Source organism: Drosophila takahashii, chromosome X (genome assembly GCF_030179915.1).
Source record: "Drosophila takahashii strain IR98-3 E-12201 chromosome X, DtakHiC1v2, whole genome shotgun sequence".
Taxonomy (NCBI): domain Eukaryota; kingdom Metazoa; phylum Arthropoda; class Insecta; order Diptera; family Drosophilidae; genus Drosophila; species Drosophila takahashii.
The window spans coordinates 18,788,474-18,809,736 of record NC_091683.1 but is presented as its reverse complement, the minus strand read 5'-3'; the positions used below and the strand labels follow the sequence as shown (position 1 = coordinate 18,809,736).

Sequence of the window (21,263 nt, the reverse complement as noted above, 5' to 3'; positions counted from 1 at the left end):
TGGCAACTGGGAACCCGCACTAAAAAGCTAAAAAGCATCATACAACAAACTACAAAAGCTACATCAAGATCAATGAAAGATGGTAGGATATGATTTCTGGTGGTTGGGTTTTGGGGGGGTTTTTTTTTGGTATTTGATTTTGGATTTTTGATTTCGGATAGAGAGAAAGGCCTTGTGCGATCTGTTTTTCGATCCGTTCTAAATGGGTAGGGCAATACATAGTTATCGAGTATGGAGGGTACATACCTTGAGGTGCCAGCACCTTCCAACTGCTGTCGATCCAGTGGCGGATCGAAGATCTGTTCACGATCCTCCTTTGAAAGTTCCAGGTCGGCGAATTGATCCAGTTCGGATGCCATTTTCGGTAGCTCTTTTTTTTGGTTAAGTGTGCGTGTGTTTTTGAGGTTTACCTTCGGGGTTGGTGAGTCGATCGGATATATATTATATATATATAAATCCGGGGGGATAGCCTAGGACTGCCTGAAACCGAGGTTTGCTGCTCGAACACTTTAGAATTTGAAGGTGGCTTTCGAAAACGCGTTTCGGAGATTTCGAAATCGATCTTTAATATTATATATTTGTATTTTTCAGCTTGTCTTCTTCTTACTCCTGCTTCAACTCTTTTTCGTTTCTTTTTCGGTTGTTACGTGTGGAATGATGACTTTTTGAATTTAGCGCGCTCAATTACTCGATTGACTCATGTCCTTGACGGATTTTACGTTTGTAATAGGTTTTTAATTTTTTTTTTGGGTAATTTTTATATATTTCTGCCGAGTCGAAAGTTTTGCTGACCTCTGCTGAACCGGGAAAAAAGCGTTTAGCAAGCGTTCGTCAGTGGATTTGTATTAAAGTCGCGTTTGCATTTCTTATTTTGATTTTTCACGGCTTTTCGCAACTGTCTTTTACGATTTTTTCGGGGCGTTTAATTTAAACTTTTTTAGCTCGAAACGTTGCGTTTTCTTTTAACTCGTCCTTTTTGTGGGCTTCAAAAAAAGTTACATTAGTGGTTTGTGGTTTTTTGTTTTCTTTTTGTTTGTTGTTGTTTGTTTTTGGTGTCAATTGGGCCAAAAAAAAGAGTTATCTGTGGAGAGAGACGGTGAAAATGCAATTAGTTCTGGGGGGTCATTCAGGAAGCGGAGGGAGAGAGGGGGTTAACTAGCACGCCCACACAAGGGTTAACATTAACAGCTGTTGCGCGATCGCCGGCCGGCAAAAGTCAGCTTTCTTTTTCATTTCTTTTCTTTTGTCGGCTATTTGCTTTCGTCATCAAGGCGGCGTGGGAGAGCCGCCGAGTGAAAGAGAGCGAGCGAGCGCGGGGGCATTAGAAGCAAGTAGAAGAGATTTATGCGGGACTATGCGTGAGAGCAGCCAAAAAAAAGAGAGCGCGAGCTTTTTTTTTCGTCATGTTGACTTTGATCTTGGCTCTCGTGTGTGTGTGTGTGTGTGTGCGCGCGTAAGTGTTGTTGTTGGCATTTTTTTGGTTTTTTTTTTGTCTTTTTTGTGGTGAATAAGTAGGCGAAAGAAAAATAAACCATTTCGCATATGGCCCAAAAATTGCGGAAATTTCTGTTTCTGACTGTCGTTTGTTTTGTTTCCCTCTGTCTTTCTGTCTTTTGGCTTACTTTTCATTTGTTGCTGTCGAAATGTTGTTTGTTGTCTGCTTTTTGATGTTTAAGAGGTGTTGTTGTTTTTATCTTTTTGAATTTTTGGTGTTACTTTTTTTCGCGCAGTGGAGAGTGGAGCTTTGCAGATGATGTCAGAGTGCCTTCAAAAAACAAAAAAAAAAGAATTGTTGTTTTTGTCGGTGCGCGGTTTTTGATTTTGTTTGTTTGTAATTTCGGGAGATTTCTGTTTTTGGCCACACTTTTTGTTTTGTTGGGGATTCGAAAATTGGAAATGTTATCAGGAAAAATAAGAAAAAAAAAGCGTATTACAATCTTTGTTGTTGTTGTTGCCGACACACACACACACACATACACACGCCTTCGCACACACACACGCTTACAGAAACACAGGGACAGGGGCAAAGGAAAAAAGCAAAGGCAAAGGCAAACGAATTAAAGTCAAAGTCAAAAAATATGCCACGAAAAAAGTAGCAGCAGCAGCAACAAAAAAAACACGGAAACCCCCCACGAGCCCCCAGTTATTCACCACCCCCCATCCTCTATTTTTCTCAGCGGTGGAGATAGTTTATAACGGCGGATTCGGACACTCGTTTCCGTTATCCGTGTATCCAAGTGTCCGTGGCGCGCAAAACGGAAAATGAACGGAAAATGGCACGGCGGGCACAAAGTAAACCAAGTGTAACACAGAAAAAATTGATATTGATTCAAGGCTGCTGTTGCTGCTGCTTCTTCTGGTGTATTTTTCGGTGTTTTTCGATTCGGCTATTTTTTCTTTGTACAATTTCTTTCTGCCTTTTTGCCTTTTTTGTATATTATTTGGGGCAGCCCGCGAGTCGCGACGCTACGTTGCTTACAGTTAGGAGCGTTTTCAGACACTGAACTGCCGACCGAGCGCACAGCCACAGTTTCACTCGAAAATTCACATTTTTTTTCTCCGCTGCCGAAATTCCTAAACACAGATACGAGCCACACACACACACTCGCAGGCACTTGGAGCGGCGCGGAGAGAGGGGAGAAGCAAAGGCAAAGGCAAAAGACTAAGAAACTGAGAAATTGCATTGGTGTGCGTGCCGGATTGCCGAAAATTTTTCGGCGAGAGTTTTTCGAGTCGAGTCGAGTGAGTGAGTGCGAGTGCGAGCGAGGCGGCGAGTGTTGAGTGCGAGTGACTTGGGCGTCTTCTTCTTTCCACCCGTCGCTTTTCGGAAATTGATAAAAGCGGTAATTAAAGCTAACAATGAGACAGATGAAATCTAAAATGGAGGTTTAGTTCACTTGGGTTATCAAGAAAGCTCCGAGTAGATGAAGATCCTGAGATATCCCTAACTATCTAGTGGTATCTTTTAGCGAGAATAGTCACTCGGCGGTACAATCCAAGATATTTTAGCCAATCTTGCATTTGTATTTATTTTATCTACCCAAATGATTTACAAGAATACCTTTTAGAACCTCAAATCAAAGCGTTAATCCAATTCCAACAAGTTGTTCTACTGCCGTATGATTTCACACAGTTTGTTAAGAACCTAAGAAATTATACGTTTAAATATTAAAATCTGCATTGAAATCGAAATTTAATAGGATACTGTTACAAAGAACAGCTTTTTACTTCTTTAAAAGCTACTTTAGTTACAGAAATGAATTATAAGTATTAAGGTCATTTTAAAATAGATTAATTGTCTAGCAAGCTATCAAACACAAAATAACACAAAGCTAAAGTTATGATACAAAATATCGTAGTTAAAGGTTTGAAAACATATTTGTACTTAGATAATTTAGATATTAAATTCAAAGAATGGCCTAAGCCTTGACATTGTTGTTTTTAAGAAACGTGTTGTGAGAATGCTTAAAATATTACATTTTTGATTTTTTTTATTATTTGAATTTTTCTAAAACTAGTTCATATTCGCCATATATCCAGTTAAAAAGTTTAAGAAACCGGCTTGCAATAAATTTTAACTTGAATAGTGGGGAAGACTATAGTTTTAATGGGGATTAAACGAAGGAGGTATTAGAAATTCGTTTATATTTAAGGATGCATCAGGTATTAGGGGTCGTCTTGAGTGGGTAAATTCTAGTTACTTATTCGACCCATATTTAGGTCTAATTTAGGGAGCCAGCTCGAGTGGAAGATACTTTGCCTGGATACTGGATGTTCCAGCTATGGAAGTTGGACTGTATAAAGAATTCGAATTCCTGTCTCCACGCGCTCGTCTCTCGCACTCACCGAAAACTCACTCAAAAAAGCGGCTCAGAAAAGACGCGCGTGTGTTGCCCTCGCCCCCTTGCCCCCCTTCCCCCATCAAACTCAAATCCCCCCCTGCTCAAAGGAGCACGTGCGAGCGAGACGCACAATGCCCAGGACTGGCTCTCTCTATCTCTCTTTTCTTCACATCGCTGCCGGCGTCGACGTCGACGCTGACTGCGCTGCTGGCGTTGCCAAAAAACGAGGCACACATGGATACACACACTCACGCACACGAGAGGTGCCTGTGTGTGTGTGAGTGTGGCGATGACGACGGCGCTTAAGCTCTGGAAACTGAAAACCAAAAAGGAAGAAGGAAGCGGCAAAGGAAGTGAACTGCGAACACACAATAGCTGCTGCTGTATACCGGCGTTCTTGTTGTTGCTGCTTTTTTCTTTTTTTTTCTTTTCTTCTTAGAAAAAAGAAGAAACGCAAAAAGCAGCCGAAAAATTGAAAAACGAATAGAGGGGGGAGGGGGGTGGCAGAGGGAGAGGGGGTGGGGAAAGGACACTTAAAGCGAGTTTCACATAGAATCCTAGTTGGGGAGGTGGAGGGGAAATCGGAGGGGGGAAAGTTAGTACAATGTCCTTGAGCTTGAGCCACAAGTTCAAGTCCAAAGCTGCGATTAGCGCTGAAAAGTTTATAACAGTAGAATTTCTTTTAAAGAACTCCCTAATCAGTCTACAATTTTTTTTTTAAATTTAGAATTTGTTTTTTGGAAACCTTAACTACAAGAATATTGTTAATATAATTTGTTAACATACATAAATATGAAACCACAAATCAAGCTTCACTTACGATCTATTACTAGAACTTTTTTCTTGCGACGTTCCTTTATGATTCTCATTCAAGTTATAAATCTAGTTTAATCCTTAAAGGATTGGTTATTAAATTTTGAGCTTTTAAATCGTTTTATTGCAACCAAAACTGGATAACATTGTGATAATCTAAACACGATCGTCTTATGCTTTTTAACAGTTCTTACTACCTTTTACTATACTTTATTTTCTAATTGCTTAAACGACTAAAACGTCTTGAAATTTGTAATTCAGGAAGATAGAAAAAGAAATTCTTTAAGTTCTTAAAATATACGCTAAGAAAGAATATTCTCTTCGAAGGTAAGCTTGGCAATATCTTTAATTATAAATAACTTTAAGCTTTTTTTTAAGTACTGGAAACGGACTTCAGTTAGCATCGTCGATTTGCTCCTAAGAGGATGTCATTATCACACGCAACGTGTTGAAATGCCTTGAAAAATCAAATGGACAACTTAAATCTCGTTCTACCCCGTTCTACCCACGAAGATGCATTCAACTGGCGACAATAGAGCGGTTCTGGTTGTGTCAGCTCACTTGTTGCATGCAACAGTGCACTCTGACCCTCTCTATATAGCCCCATCCCATCCCATCGCACCTCATCGCCAACTTAAGGCCCTGCACGCGTCGCAATCAAAACAAAATCACAATCGAGAGGGTAGGGTTGGCCAGGGAAAGCGTAGGGTAGGGGTAGGGGTAGGGGTAGGGGTCCAGGGTTGAAGGACCAAGAACGAAGCGAACGAAGGATGGGCGAACTGCAGCAATTGCAGTTGTTGAAGGTGACATTAATTGACGTTTAATAGGCCTCATACGTACATATCTCGACGAAAGGGTGGTAACCCAAGGGTGCCGGTACATCGTACATGGTTTAAATTAGTTCTACCCTTGCCTCTCGCATCCTTGCGTCTGCACATCCTGCCTCCTTTTTGCCGCGACAAGCCAATTAGAGGTGGCGAGGCTTGTAAAGCTTTTTGTCCTCGCCAGCAATTTGCAACAAAAGTGCAACGGCGGCAAGGGTCTCTCAACCACCACCAGCAACAACAAGCGAGAAGCTCTCGAGGGGTGGCGACTCCTGCGGTTGCAACATCATCCTGCCAAAGGTTATAACCCCCGGGGTGGGCGGGCTTGACCTCCGCCCCCCCTCGCTTGTTTTTCCCTTTTTCTTTCCAGCCGCCGGCAAATGGCGAACGCCTGTTGCAGTTGCACTTTTTCTGCTCCCTTTTCTTCCGGTTGCGAACGCAGAAAATGGCGCGCGCGCAGCAAAGTGCAACAGCAACCCCTCGAAAGTATGCAACACGAGGCCTAACCACCCACCACCCACCACCCACTACCCCTTTCGAGTGAGTGAAAGAGAGAGGGCAGAAACTCTCGTCCTGCCACTGCGAATAAAATCGTCGAGAGCTATGTGAATGCGTTTGTCCGTATGTCCATTTGTCCGTTTGTCCGCTTGTCCGTATGTCCGTCCACTTAGCCACTTGTGGGTGGTGTCGGTGGTTCAGTGGTGTCAGCACTCCAGTGGTTCTGTGGCCCAGTGGTTGATTACGCTTTTCCCCGACTGCCATGGCGAACGCAGTCAAATGTGATTGAGATGCACACGAACCGGGCCGCCAGTGCATACAGAAAAGTGTTCGTGTGCTGGGAGGACTCTTCGGTGAAACGGATTCCATTTTATTCGGCAGCATATGTGAGGTGTTTCTCCTTAAAAAAATTTGCATTAATCCCCACATTTGTATTTACTGTTTAAGATAGTGACTCATGACTATTTGCTTTGTTCAAATATACGATTAAATTATTTTTATTATTATCCTACAAAGCAGAAAGGCCCTTTGCAAAACCAGTTTTCCATCAAATATTTAAGTATTTGTTGAAAACAGCTAAAGGTAATCTTTAATACCTTTAATAACCTATAGAACCAATTTGTTTAATCATCTGTGCATTTAAAACAAATTAGAAGAAGGAAAACAGTTCTAAAGAAAGAAGTTTGCATTATAATAAAAACAAGTTAGTGGAAAAAAGTTATGCAAAGTAATTTCTAAATTTTTTCAGCTTTCCATAATCTGAAATCAAGTTAGTTTTTCGCAATTTCTAGGGTTAGCTCGGCGATGTCCTGACTCTAACGCACACACTCGCCGCCAAACAGGACATTAAACAATCGGACGCGAAGTGCCAGGGATTGAGGGATGGGCCTGGGGTCGAGGAGCCACGGCTCGTTTGCTCGTTTGGCTACAGGACACCTTTAAGGACTAGATAAGGAGTGCCCAAGGGAGGGAGCGGCGGATGAGGGGCAGCCAGGCAGGCAGGCAACAGCTGCGAAAGCTGCCTGTCTGCCTACCTAAGCTTTCTTAGAGAGCTGCCTCAAGGACAACGCGCGTCAAAGGAGCGCTAACGAGGTACAGTTGCCGCAAATAGAACGAGATAGATGGATGGATATGAAGATCGGCGGATACGGAGCGCCCTCAAGTGCATGACAAACATCCAAGTGGATAACTAACATCTCTAATCATGAAAATTAGCATAACAAAGAACCAAATTTTTTCAGGGAAATACTATCATTCCCAAAAGAAGAAATTTTGGGGGTTTACTGATCAAAAGAGGTATTTAAGGCAAAGCTTTAAGGTTATAAAAGGTAGTTTTATATGAATCAAAAGAAGAAAGCTATTCAGAGATAAAAAATAGAGCATCTTACAGAAAGGAAAGAATCAAAGCTCTTACAATTTAAAAGAGGTTAGAAAGTACAGATCGCAAATACTCGAGCCACCCCCATAAAATGACTAAAGACGGAGGAGCATCTATAAGATACAAACCTCCCTTCGAAACGCTAAGGAATTTGCTTTGTCAGTCTGCTTCTAATTTTGGCCCCACCTCATATATATACTATATATAACCCCCTTTTTGGCCATTTCCATCCCACTGTTTCACTCTCTCTTTTTTTTCACCGGCTGTTGAACTTTAAAATTGATCCGATTTTATTCGCATCTTCCATGAATTCGCCGCCTCACTTGAGAATGTATTAAATTTAGACGCAGACGAGCCAGATTAGAATGGGAGTGGAAATGGGATGAAAGGAATGAGGAAGAGAAGGCGGGACAGACGCTTCATTCATGCCACGCGCATCTTGCGCCGTCGACATTTAAAATAGACGCCGAACACGCAACCTCCTCGTTCAACGTTCAACTACAGCGGAGCCTGCCCCATTCGGTTGCGCTTTCGCTTTGATCCACGACAATTTATTATCCCACTTGGGGAGAGCTCACTGTAGTCGCCGTGTCATTGCTACAATGTTGCAGTGGGAGCACAAAAAAAAAATACGGAATTTCTCATCGGAAATATGAATGAAAGACAGACAGAGGAACTAAGTTATAGGTTTTTAATTGATCCCATTTCTCTAAGCTAAAATACAACTCATAGAAGAGATTTTGAATATTACTTTTCTAGTTGGGGGTTCATATTATAATGAATTAAATAGAATCCCTATAAACCTTATAACATCACAAGATTACCACAAGATTTTAATTCCAATTAGGAATCCCTGATGCTGACTTATAAATAGACTGATCAGAACTAAGTACTGCCACTATCCTATCATAAACTTAAAGTTATCCTTTAAAAAGAGTTTCGCATGTTTCAGATATTACAAGGATTATTGCGATAAACTCAAATGAGTGAACTTTCCGATGAACCTATGGATACTTACAGATTCAGTTGGCTGAACCGCTGACCTCCGATTGATTGATAGATAGGATGTGGGTTGAAACTGCTTGAGGCTAAGGTTCTATAAACGATACTCCCGAGATCTCGACTCTTTCCTGGCTATTGATCCTCCTAAGTTTCCAATTTCTGGTTATCGGTTTTCGGTTCTACCCTCATCGGTGGACGTCGCTAACTGAGAGATGATGGATATGTCAGGCTTTGGGTTTGAATTTTGGGAGTGGTGCTAACTTTTCGGGGAATTTGAGAGTCCTGCGGCTTTTCTTTGGCTCTTTTCTTGGGATAGGACTCTAAGATCAAGAATCAGGGGGCTCGTGAAGATCCTTTGGTTGGATGTTAAACCTATGAACGATTTTTAATTGATGAGAGATAGTGAATCGGTTGGATTTCGATCTGTTCATGTGCCCCTCGTTCCTTTCTCCTTTCCTTTGCCTTCCTTTCCTTTCCTTTGCTTTACTTTGCTTTCTTCTGGTTTTATTTTGTTTGGGTTTTGTTATTTGTTTTTCGGTATCTTGTCTTGTTATGGTCTGTGTGAGTGTATATTTTTGATTTTGGGTAAATTTTTGATTTTTTTTGAGCGAGAAAAAAATTGAAACAGAATTGTGAGAAAGTGAAAATTTGTAGGGGCCTTTTGGCAGCTGGGTTTGACAGCAGAGGCAGTGGTTTCTGAGGATTGGGGTGCCAGTACACCCACAACTTTAATATGACATCTTGTTATCATACAATTTACATGAAGTTTGGAAAGGAAAACAAGGCGAACATAAGTTCTACTTTTTTAAAAAATACGAAAAAAAATATTTTCGATGTTCAAAATCATAGAATATTATTATATCTTTCATTCTCAAATAATTGTAATTGAAAAATTTCGAAATTCCATGATTGGAATAGGAATAACATCTGGTAAGACCTAGATATAATATTAAAAAGGTATCCTATTTGCACACTATTCGAATATTAGAATATTCCATATTGTATGATGCTAAATGGGCCTTTCTCCCCCTTAGTTTTTATTCAATCCCACTTAAAGGCTTACGAAAATATAGGAACCATTTTGATGGTCCTGTATATATGTATTTATGAGTTTATGATTGATTTTTCCATTGATTGATTTCGACCGGAAGTAATATTTCCTTGGCTTGTTTTCGCTGTCGATGTGGATTTTATTTTATTTGCTTTCGTTATTGATTTTTGCGTAGGTGACAACTCTGTGGGTGGGTGGCGGTGGGTGGGTGGCGTTCGAGTGTGTGGGAGCGAGCGAGACGGCAGCAGCTGCGTGAGTGCGTACAAAGTAAGTAGGGCTGGAAAAACACTCTCTTCCCCTCCCTGTCACCCTCTCTCTATCTCTCTCTCCTTCTCTCTCTTTCTGGTTCTGTCTCTTCCTCTCCTTCTCGTTCACTTACACTTTGATGTATTTCTTAAACCTCAAGAATTCCCGTTGAATACTTGTATTTTTGTTGAATTCATCAATTTAGCACTTTTCTTTTCGCCTCTCCCTTGGGCTTTTCACTTGTTTTTCTCTTGTATTTTTTTGTTTTGTGTCACTTTTGGTCATGGAAGAAAAAACAACAAAAATCGCAAATGGCGGCGACAACGGCGGCGGCTGAATTGAATCTATCTGAAAACTATCTCGATAGCTATTTAGCTGTAAACGACGCGGCGTGAATTGTGAACTGTGAACTGTGAGCTGTGGGCTGAGAGTCGAGAGTCGAACAAACTGACGCAACGGCGACGAGTGAACTGCCTGCCGGATATACGGATCCCAATTCCAAGGTGTCCGCTCTGCGCCCGATGAAAATGCGAGGAAAACTCTGCTCTCTGTCCCTCTGCCGCCGCACAGCAGCAGCAGCGGCAGCGGCGTTGGCGGCGGCGTCGCATTTTCCCACCCATCCAAGCAGTGAAAGTTGTAAACCAAAATGGCTGACCCTGCTCCTGCGTACGTGTGAGCGTCTATCCGTCTTATCCGCTTTACAGAGCAGCAGCCGGCTTACACCAAAAAAAAAACAATGATCTTAACCCTCTAGAGATGTACTAAAAAAAAAAGAACAGCCAGATATTCGCCACACAGGATTTCTTCTGATTTTAGCAAGTTAAAATGTCTTAAAAAAATTCAACATTCAAAAGAATTTTTTTTTTTCAGATTTAAATTAATTTATTTATTTTTTATTAAAATATTTCTAAGCATATCCTTCTCTATCCTACTAGTCTAGGAACACTTGGTTCCAATTTGGATGCTTTAGCCTTACTCCTTAATTTTTAGGGCGAGTTTTATAGATTTTTCATATAGATATAAAAAAATTTCAACATTCTTGCTAATTAAACCAACTATTTAAGGTATTTTCTTACTTTAACAGACTAAAATTAGGCGATGAGATGTCTAAATATTTTAAACTTATACAATAACTTTATTTATCCCTTGGATTTGAACCCTGGACCCTTTTGGGTCAGCAAAGTGCCTCTGGTGATCACTGTGCCAGCTGTTGGACCTGTACTTTTCACTGCTGTTCCACAAGGCTCTCCAGCCGAAAGGAAAATCATCCAAAAAACGAAACGGATAAACGAATATTTTCCATCTGATTGGTTTGGACCGGCTTGCTGTTGGCAGCGCAGCCGGCGCTGGCGTCGACGTCGACGCAGCTGCGACGGGGGTGAGTGTGAAATGTGAAAAGCGAAAATTCATTGTCCCAAGCGGAAAACTCGGGGAAAAACTCGGAAAACAAGGGTGGCCCTTGGCAGCGACGCTGACGTTTTTCCCTCTCCCTCTCTCTCTGTTCTCTCCGCTTTTCTCTTTTTCCTCTCCTCTGCTTTCCTCTCTCCCTCGGTCCCTTCTTATTCCAATCGCACTGTCTGTTTTGTCTGCTGGCTCGTGAAAATGTCAGGAAAATTCAAACTGCCACAGCTGCTTTACAAAGGCAAGACTTACATTTTGAGATATCTATGGGGAGAAAAACACGAAAAGGAAAATTGTCTCTGGGGGAATTGGAATTGTGGATTCTATTCCACCTACGATTGCCATTTGAATGTTGGCAATCGAAAATAAACCAGGTATGGGAACTAATTAAATTTTGAACAAGGAAGCACTCCATTAGTACCTCGATACTTACTGCCCCGCATCATATTTTAATGTTTTAATAAATGATTATAATGATTAATACAGCAAATAGATTGTTTTAATAAGGCATTTTTGATTTATTAATATTTACTCTACCCACATACCAAATTTCATATTGATCCGATAAATATTATAGCCGCAATAACGAACTTAGTTTACCCCATTCAAACTCCAGAAAGTATGCAATGGTTTTTTATAGTTATTTTCGGGAGTTTTGGGACAGCGTTCGTAAACTTTGTTTTTTATTTAAAATTATTTAAGAAAAATATAAATTATATTATTATTATAAATAATATATATTTTCCAACTAGATTTGATAAAAAGATCACAACGATTGTGGGTTAGGAAAAGTCAGAATCTTGAAAGGCTCTCTCTATCTTTCTGTCCCTCTCTGTCTTACTCCAGCCGTCTCCCTCCCTCGCTGACCTTGCTGGCTTCGAAATTTCTACTTCCTGCTTTCCTACATTTTCCCGTTCCTCTTTGTCGCTGCTTCCTCGTTTAGCTAAATCCGATGCGCACCCCAGAGCAACAGCAAACACACAATATTATATACCTACATATATATATATTTATACATATACATATATCCGACTGTTACCAACCCAACTCAGCCCACACGCACACACACACTCACACACACACAAGCTGGTTGCGTCCCGTTTCCGAATTTCGAGCGAAACTTGCGTAGTTTTTCAACCCCAAAATACGGGACAAGGACAAGGTCGAGGATGTGGCCGTACGCCTCTGGACAGGGGCGATGGGTGCAAAATAAGTGGAATGTCCCAGACCCAAAACCAAACCCAAACCCAAACCGAAACCCACCAGCCATGCTTAAATCTTTCAGCCACCCACTTTACGTTTAAGCTGCATTTTTCATCGCGAGATCCTTCCATCGAAGTTCAACTTTAAGCTCAACTGATGGAAACCAACTAGGGGTTACTGATTAAGGAATTTAAGGTAATATTTATTACTATTTGTACTATTTGTATTTACTATTTGTTGACTTCGAGTTAAAAAGTTCTAGTTGGTCTTTTAGGTACACCGAAACAAAAATGATCATAGAAACTAAACTAATCGTATATTAATTCTAATCTATTTAGTTTTTAAAAATATCTTTATAAGATGAGAATTAAATTAATACTTTCGGAAGTGTTATAATTCAACTTTCAGTATAAAATGTAAGCTAGGAAATATACATTTTATGATATTTAGTAGGACATTAATATTTTATAATAATCTCTATATTATTTAGTATTTATTCAATACCAAACTTTCGTACTGGACGAGTTTTAGGAGTTAAACTAGACTTTTTTCGGTGTACTAAAGTTAAAGTTTTCAGATGGATCCTACATTTTTATATAACAATCATATCTACAATGATTTCCTTCCTTACGCCAAGTTCATGATCAAACATCAACATATATCTTATAATATAATATCCTTTTTAAAAGTAAGAAAAAGATTTTGAGGAAACTACAATCATTTCAAGGACATATCTAATGGGTCTTATCAAAAGTACTCAAAAAGGTGTTCAATGAGTCGAAATCTATTCGGACACATCAGTGGGCTGTTGAGCCCCAACCCCCAAAAGCCCCTCAATTTGTTCGCTGTGGTTGAGATGCGTTCCTGCGTCTGCCAGGAATGTTTACAGCCGGCTGGGCTTGAGTCTGGGTTTTGGTCTCTGGGCCCTGGGCTCTAGCTACATAGCTCTAGCCTAGTCGCGCTGCCAAGTTGCCTCCCCTGCAATGCAGAAAGGACGAGGGTAAGGGTTCACAATAGAGGCAAGGGAAAGGGAAGGGAAAGCCACCACCCACCCCTGAGGCAACTGCGACGCATTTTTGTGTGCGTCCTGTGCGTTGCCATGCTGCGATTTCCATTTGGGATGGCTGGGTTCGGATGGTATTGAGTGCACAGTAAAAAAAAGTTTAAAATACAATGCCTCAAGGCAAATTACTGTACTGAAAAAACTTTTTCTAATATTTAACTCGAGTTAATATATTTTAATTTCTTTCTTTTTTTGCATCACAGCACAAAAACAAACTACTGTAAAATTATTTAAATTAGAAAGTTTGAACGATTTCCTCATTTTGAATCGCGATGAAACTAACCACTATATCTTATGGCTCAAAGAGGAATAATCGAAAAAACAATAGGAGAAACATTGTAACTTTTTAGGAAGTAGTCGTTTTGATTTTTGACAATTAAAAAAAAAAACATTTTAAGTAGACAAGCATTTAATTATAAGTATTTATTTCTTGTTTAGTTTAAATAAAAATATCCTTTTTTCCCCTCATTACATTACAAATTACAATAATTATTTGCATAATCAGGAAATATATCAAATATTCTTTATGTGTGGGATGGATTGAGCTGAAGTGGGACAGAATGGGATGGGGAACGCGATGGAACGCACAGTGGGCGTTCCATTCCACTGTGTTCCTCGCTTTTCGGGGGGTGTCCCGTTACGCATTCGCCATCTCTTTTGCACCCCCGCCACTCGGCAATTACCGTTCGAGGATCAAAAGCGGCTGCGAATGATAAACGGGACTTGGCCCACTCCCCCCCGTTCCTTTTCCTTCCGTTCCGCTCCGTTTCCCCCTTTCCCCCGTGCCCCCTCTCCACCTAAATTTTGCCCTTTGCTTTATTTACTTTTTTATTATTATTATTTCATTAGATTGCAACCCTCGTGTGTCTCTATTCTGGCATCTCCCGTCCCTTTCCCCCGCCAGTTGTTGCTGTAATCGTCCCGTCGCGGAACAAGGACAAATAGAGTGGGTGGGGGTGGTTTGATGCGACGATGGTGAGTGCGTACTTTGAAATCTTAACGGAACATGGTTGTTTATTGCGTCCATTGCGGATTTTTCGGATTTTGGCTAGCGCTGACGTCATCGCAACTGAAGTGCGTCCAACCCCTCGATGCTGCAACTTGTTCGTCTTCAAAGTTTTCCTAACATTCTACAAATTTTTTACAGTTTCTTAGTACTTTTCGTTGGCATTCTTCTGTAATTTCAAAGAAATCTATAATTTTATCACATGGTATTTCCATAAAAGTTAGAAAGCTCTCTATCTTAGATTTTCACTTCTTGTTAATCCCATGAAACCTGGTATTTAAAAATTTTGTATTTTTTTAAACACAGTTTTAAAATTTTTTTTATGAAGTTTGTAACATGGTATTTCCATAAAAGGTAGAAAGCCCTCTAAATAAGGGTTTCACTTCTTGTTAGTCCCTTGAAACTTTGTATTTAAAAAGTTAAAATGTTTTAATTATTTAAAATATATATTATATAAAATATATATATAGTATATATCTGAAGTTTGTAAATAGCACACGAGTATATAGTATATGCACATATGTTCTTGTGTTTTTGTATACCCGGGAGTCACTCTTTTCGGATCCTTCCCCATCGATGGCTTTCTTCAGGCGTTCTTCTGCCCCGGTCTCTTCCCCCTCTGTTACTGTTACTCGAGTTCCTTATTCTTCTGCTGGTGCGATGACCTGAATGCGTTTTTAATAAGTTCTGCCTGAATTCGGGAACTCGGAACTGGAGAGTTGGGACTTGAGACTTCTGAGTCGTGACTCGGCTGATTGGATGATGGCAATCTCACGGCAGGACCTGCCACCTCTCTCTCTCTCTCTCTTTCTTGGCTGCAAAGAAAGCGCGTGCGGCATGCAACGTGCATCCTGCGATCGAAAGCGAGCGAAAGTGCCTGTCTGTCCCGCGATGGCACACTCTCCCTTGGGGATTCAGGACTCAGGACTCAGGACCCAGGACTCAGGACTCGGAACCCGGGGCATATACATATATACATATCTGAAACCTTTTCGGGGGTCATAAGACAGAAGACCCTATCATCGGCAATCGGCAATCGGCGATCGGCGATCCTTGATCTCGTCGCCAGCTGCACCTGCAGGTTTGTTTGTTGGTTTTTCGCTCGCTCCTTTCGCTTCGTCCTGTCGCCTGCCCATTTCTCACTCGCTAACGGTTCCCTGTTAACGGTATTGCACCTGGGAGAGGTCCAAGTGTTGCCATAGATGCTGTCCCACTTGATCCCTTTTGGTTGCCCCCTATTTGCAGTTTGCAATTTGCACTTTGCAATACGATCCGCACAATCTTGACTCTCTCTTATAATTATCAAATCAAGCAGCCAAATGAACGAGGGCATCAGGGATAAAGGATTGCATTTCACCAGAAGAAGAAGAAGAATCCAGGGGGGAGGGGGGTGGTCCGTGTAGTGCATGTAGTCGCGTGGCAATGGCAACCCTTCGAACTTCCACGTTGCATCGTTGCAGCCTCCTCTTGTCTGTTTGTTCTTCTTCATTGGAGTGCCCCTCGAATTACACTGAAAAAAATTAGCACATCCTGAACTCAAGGGAAAAGGTTCGGTTTGAGTGATTAAAATTCAATTAAATATAAATACCATTAATAATTTCTTATATTTTAATCGCTCTTCTTCCTACTACTTTTATAGATTAGTTTCTTTTTGCATATATTTTACTTAAAACCACTTCATAACATTCCTTTTAAAGTCATACAACGTTGTTGGTTTTAGGAATAGCTAAATTATACAAGAAATAAACCTACTTCCTACTACTTTTTGAAATTAGTTCCCATTTTTATACTTCACTTAAAACCACTTCATAACATTCCATTTAAAGATATACCACCTTGTTGGTTTTAAGAATAGCTAAGTTACACAAGAAATAAACCTACTCATCCTTACTGAAGAATTCGCGTTTTCTTCTTTTTTATTACTATTGTCCGTTTTTCTAGTCTTCAAAGTTTAAACTTAAATTTACCGTAAGCTCAAAAGATAATCGTCTTTGCAATCCATAGATTCGTGCTTTAAATAATATATTAAATATGGTAAATTGTTTTTTTCCTGTGTAGCTCTACCAGTGAATGCAGGACCTGATGTGCAATCTGATCTGGTTCAGTATCTTCCAGCTTGCAAGTTTGCTCTTTAAGTTTTGCAGTCCTTCAGTCTGAGTCTCAGTTTTAGTCTCCTCTTTGCATACGAGTGGCTCCCAAGTGTCTTAATCAGCGCTTAATGTGTTGTGATTGCGTAATCGAGAGGAGGGCAGCTGGCTGCCTTTACCTGTGGCAAGGGCACGCGTCACTGGTTGCAGCAGCTCACCTGCCTGCCACCTGAGAGCTGAGAAACTGAGAAACTGAAACTAAAACTGAATCGAAGCAAAAGCAAAAGCAAAAGCAAACGAAACTGAACCGGGACTCGCCCCAAAAATGAAGCAATTATGCACGCGCTTTTCGCCCGAGACTCTTGCAACAAAGGGGCAGGGTCGAAGGGGGCGAAGGGGGCGTAGTTCGATAATGTTGTCAGCTCAATTACAAGCCATCGATGGCTCCAGTGTGCAAAGAAACAAGCGGAAAACACCGAAAAGAAATTAAAACATAAAATTTCAATATGAAGCGGGGAGGGGGAGAAGGAGAAAGAGTAAATATTGGCCATCCCATCCCCATCCCAGAGGTATTGAATTCTCCGAAAAACAAGAAAGGAAGCTAGCTTCGGCCAGCCGAAGCTTATATACCCTTGCAGATCATTCCTATTAATTAACAAATCGCAAAAATGTTCAATTTTCTAATATTTCTCATTAATTTTCCGATCGTTCCTATGGCAGCTATATGATATAGTCGTCCGATTTTGATCAAATTAAAATTGAAATTCGGAAATATTTAAAAAGAGTTATATCCTAGAGTAGAAGATAATACAATAAAAACCAAAGAAGCTAGAATTTATTTCCTATTACTTTTCCATTAATTTTTCGATCGTTCCTATGGCAGCTATATGATATAGTAGTCCGATTTTTTAAATAATTAATTCGAAATTCAGAAATATTTAAAAAAAAACATCCCCAAAAGTAGAAGGTAATATTTCAAAAAACACCGAAGCTAGAATTTTTTAAAGTTTTTTTCTTCCGATCCTTCCCATGGGAGCTATAAGATATAGTTGTCCGATCCGGTCGGCTCCGACATATATACTACCTGCAATAGAAAGAAGACTTTTGCGAAAGTTTCGTGCCGATAGCTCAAAAACTGAGAGACTAGTTTGCGTAGAAACAGACAGACGGACAGACGGACAGACGGTCAGACGGACAGACGGACGGACAGACGGACATGGCTAGATCGACTCGTCTTGTGATGCTGATCAAGAATATATATACTTTATGGGGTCGGAAACGTCTCCTTCACTGCGTTGCAAACTTCTGACTGAAATCATAATACCCTCTGCAAGGGTATAAAAAAGGAACTTAAACAGGGGTCCTGGCCGGGAGGCGACACCCGGGGGCATCCCGTGGGGCGATAATGCGCGGGGCTTAAGCTGCAAGCTGGAACTAAATCAACAGGGCATAAGGGAAATGGCAATGGAAATGGGCCTGTGAGCACAACGGACCCGATAATGTCCCAATTAATGTGCATATGCAGGACCCAAGGACCACAGGTCTCCAAACCATACAAATTAAAAGTTGCGATAATTTTCTCAACCATTTTTCAGAACTCAGTATTTAATGAAACCATTAGCCTTTGAATTTTTTAAAAAAATGTGAGCAATAACACTTCCATGATTAAATAATAAGCATAAGAGGCTTGTATTCGTGATATTAGTCTTGATAAGCATTACTAGCCGAGTCGATCTAGCCATATCTGTCTGTCCGTCCTTAAAAGTGCTGAGATCTCGGAAACTATAAAAGCTAGAAAGTTGCTATAAACCATGCAGATTCTTGGGGTTACTGCGCAGCGCAAGTTTGTTTCAGCCGACCACAATCTTTACAGATTTTCTAAAAGTTTAAATGCAATTTTGTTTGGTTTAGTAATACCTACCAAAATGTAGAAATAACTTTATAAATTGATCAAATCATTCAAAGTTTAGAGCAAATAATACATTGCCGCTAGGTGGAGCTCCTTAAGCGACTACTTGCTTTGGTTTACCTCAGGCAGCCAATATAATTTTATTCAAAAATAAACACATTCTTATTCTCTACTCTGTAAAAAAAAACTTACATTTTAACTTGAAACCACTATGAAAGTGTTTCTTTAGTTTATACAAATAAACTAAATGAACAATATAATTATGACACTTAAAATCTTACTTAAAATACAAATTAAACAATTCAAATTAATTCAATTTAAAATAACAAAAATTATGTAAAATAAGAAATCAATATGTTGCCTGTATTAAATGTTGGATATGGGCATTTAACTTGATTTTTAACCGTAAAATGCCATAAGGCTGATAAGTCAAGGGATCTATACATTTTTATTATATTTATTCATTTATAAGGAAGTTCTTGTAGCTCCAGGAAAAAATAAAAAAATTATGAAAAACAAGTAAATAAATAATATCATGTAATTGTTTGGCTTCTGAACTTTGGATGATGTATTTTCTTTAATAAATGTATTCACGTAACTGTTTTTAAATTGGCTTCTTTTAATATTAAAAGTTAATATTTATTATTAAAATGAATTTGTGAACGTACGCATTATCCTCATTCCCTCTGCACTATCTTACGCAATCAATCGGCCGGCCCGGAGATACAATATCTTTTGGAGCGGCTTATCCGGGCGATGGAAGGTGTCGGTTGCCGGCCTGCCTGGTTATTAGCCAGGTTATTATCGTTTATAAAATAAATAGGGCCAGGCAATAACGATAATAAGCAGTCGAAAATTGAATAGGGAGGAGGAAGGAAGGGCCATCTGCAGGCCACCCAGGACATGCAGGACATGGGAGATTGGGATACAGGACACGAACCATTGCATCCTTGTTGGCTCCGCTTGGCCTCATTAACGCCGCGAATTAACGGGCATTTAGCCAGAGAACAAAATGCACAAAATGCCCAACTTCGTTGGTGTCCCAAGCAAAAAGGGGGAGGTGATCGGGAACGAATGCAGGATAAGGGGTCCTGGCGATCCTCGCATGTCTGGCGGCCATAAAAATTCATATTTAAAATGCATAACAATGAGTGCCGCACGCGAAGCTTTAACGTTAGGTTCGCTTGGGATCGTATCGGATGGGATATGGATATCAGGGGATATAAAGGATCAAGGGGATCAAGGATCGCGTGGCGGGACTACTGGCACCCACATATAACAGCAGAAACGGGGTTGCTGGCTGGCTGGCTGCACCACCTTTATTTCAACAAAAGCCGACGAACAAACAGCGAAATTAAGCTGGAATTTTGAGTGGCACGAGCCGTCGCATCCAGCGATCCCTGCACTGCACTGCTTATCCTTAATTTCGCTGGCCCGGCTGTCGTCCTGCGACTCCTCACCCCCCCCCCCCCCCTCTGGTCCTCCGTTTCGGGACAGGTGCAAAGTCCTTAATTTTTTTGTTTTCGGCTTTCGTTTTTGCGTGTGTGTTTTTCGGCTGTCGGCCGTCGTCTGTCCTGTCCCCCAAAAAGTCGCTGCCGAGTGTCCCGAGAGTGTCCTTACCCCGTTGATCCTTGAGCACACACAAAGACACACGGGCTGCATTAATTCGCTTCTTTATTTTTTGGGTAATTGCCGAAAATGTTCCGAGTGAACGAGCGAATCCTCGTGCCCACACACCCTGTCCTCGTCCTCGTTTTGATCCTGATCCTGTCGCGTCTGCGTGCCCTGATCCTGCGTCAGCCGGATTAGGCGACCCCCTCCCACTCCTCCCTATCCCGATTCCGATTCCGATCCCGATCCTTTGCGCTTGATTGCGATTTCACGTTCCTCTCATTTTTCAACAGTTTCAGCAGCCGTGCGATCATTGACTCTTGTCAGGCAATGCGAATATACGAATGCACCTACATGTAAGTATATATGTACACTGTGTGTGTCCTGCGATCGTCCTGAGTTCCTCAGTTCAAAGGGTGCTCAGTTTCGAAATTGGCCTTACCACGGAATTGCGTTTTATTCTCATTTCTTCGAATATCACGAATACCTTATTTATTTAAAAATGTGTCAATCAAGAATGTCAAATTACGTAATATGAGGAAACTATTGTAACAAAAAAGAAAAGATTCAAATTTTTACCGAAAAATCCAGATCCAAATTTTTCACAAAAAAATAAATCGTTTTTTGGCCGTAACAATGGCAATTGGATTGCAAATGGATTGCAAATGGATTGTCATACCTTTCTGAGCTCGTTATTAAATTTCCTATCGATTGGCATTTAAACCTGGACATTTTATTTTTTTGCCATTTTTCGCAAAAAATCATGATGTACCCCCTTATAAAAAATGGAAAATTTGAGAAAATTTTATTTTTTTCAAGATCACCCGGAAAGTGTCATGGATTTATTTATTATTTTGTTATCTGTTCAAAACAGTATGTATTTTTGGTGTAGGACCATTTTTGGCCAAGTTACAGCAAAAGAGCAAACAGAAAATATTCAAATTTTTTACCATAAACCTAGATTCTAATTTTTCACAAAAAATAATTCGTTTTTTGACCGTAACAATATAAATATTGATCCAAATATGGATTGTCATACCTTTCTGAACTCGTTATTAAATGTACAATCGATTGGCATTTAAGCCTGGACATTTTATTTTCTTTTCCATTTTTCGTAAAAAATCATGATGTACCCCCTTATCAAAAAATTTAGAAAATTTTATTTTTTCCAGATCACCCGGAAAGTGTTATGGATTTATTTATTATTTTGTTATCTGTTCAAAACAGTATGTATTTTTGGCGTAGGACCATTTTTGGCCAAGTTACAGCAAAAAAACATACAGAAAAAATGAAAATGGGCGAAAATTTTGCTCTGTGTTTGCTTAAGAA

At 40.3% G+C, this 21,263-nt stretch overlaps 1 protein-coding gene across 6 annotated transcripts in view; it reads right to left on the bottom strand.

Annotated features, from left to right (window-relative positions):
• Positions 1-10,118, bottom strand: part of Imp (IGF-II mRNA-binding protein) — a 33,030-nt gene extending 22,912 nt beyond the window's left edge. For 2 of the 6 annotated variants that reach the window (XR_011419641.1, XM_070218586.1), the window contains exons 1-3: positions 8,619-9,039; positions 8,374-8,562; positions 247-1,081 (exon numbers count right to left, since the gene is read on the bottom strand). Coding sequence is in view for 4 of the 6 variants with exons in the window: in XM_070218586.1 (XP_070074687.1) it covers positions 247-359 (113 nt within the window). In the remaining 2 variants the exon portion in view is untranslated. Of the gene's footprint in view, positions 1-246; positions 1,082-1,622; positions 1,783-8,373; positions 8,563-8,618; positions 9,040-9,787 lie in introns of those variants that run through there. The other 4 variants (XM_070218588.1, XM_017146755.3, XM_070218589.1 and 1 more) reach the window with 4 other exon arrangements.
• Between the last annotated feature and the right edge of the window lie 11,145 nt (positions 10,119-21,263).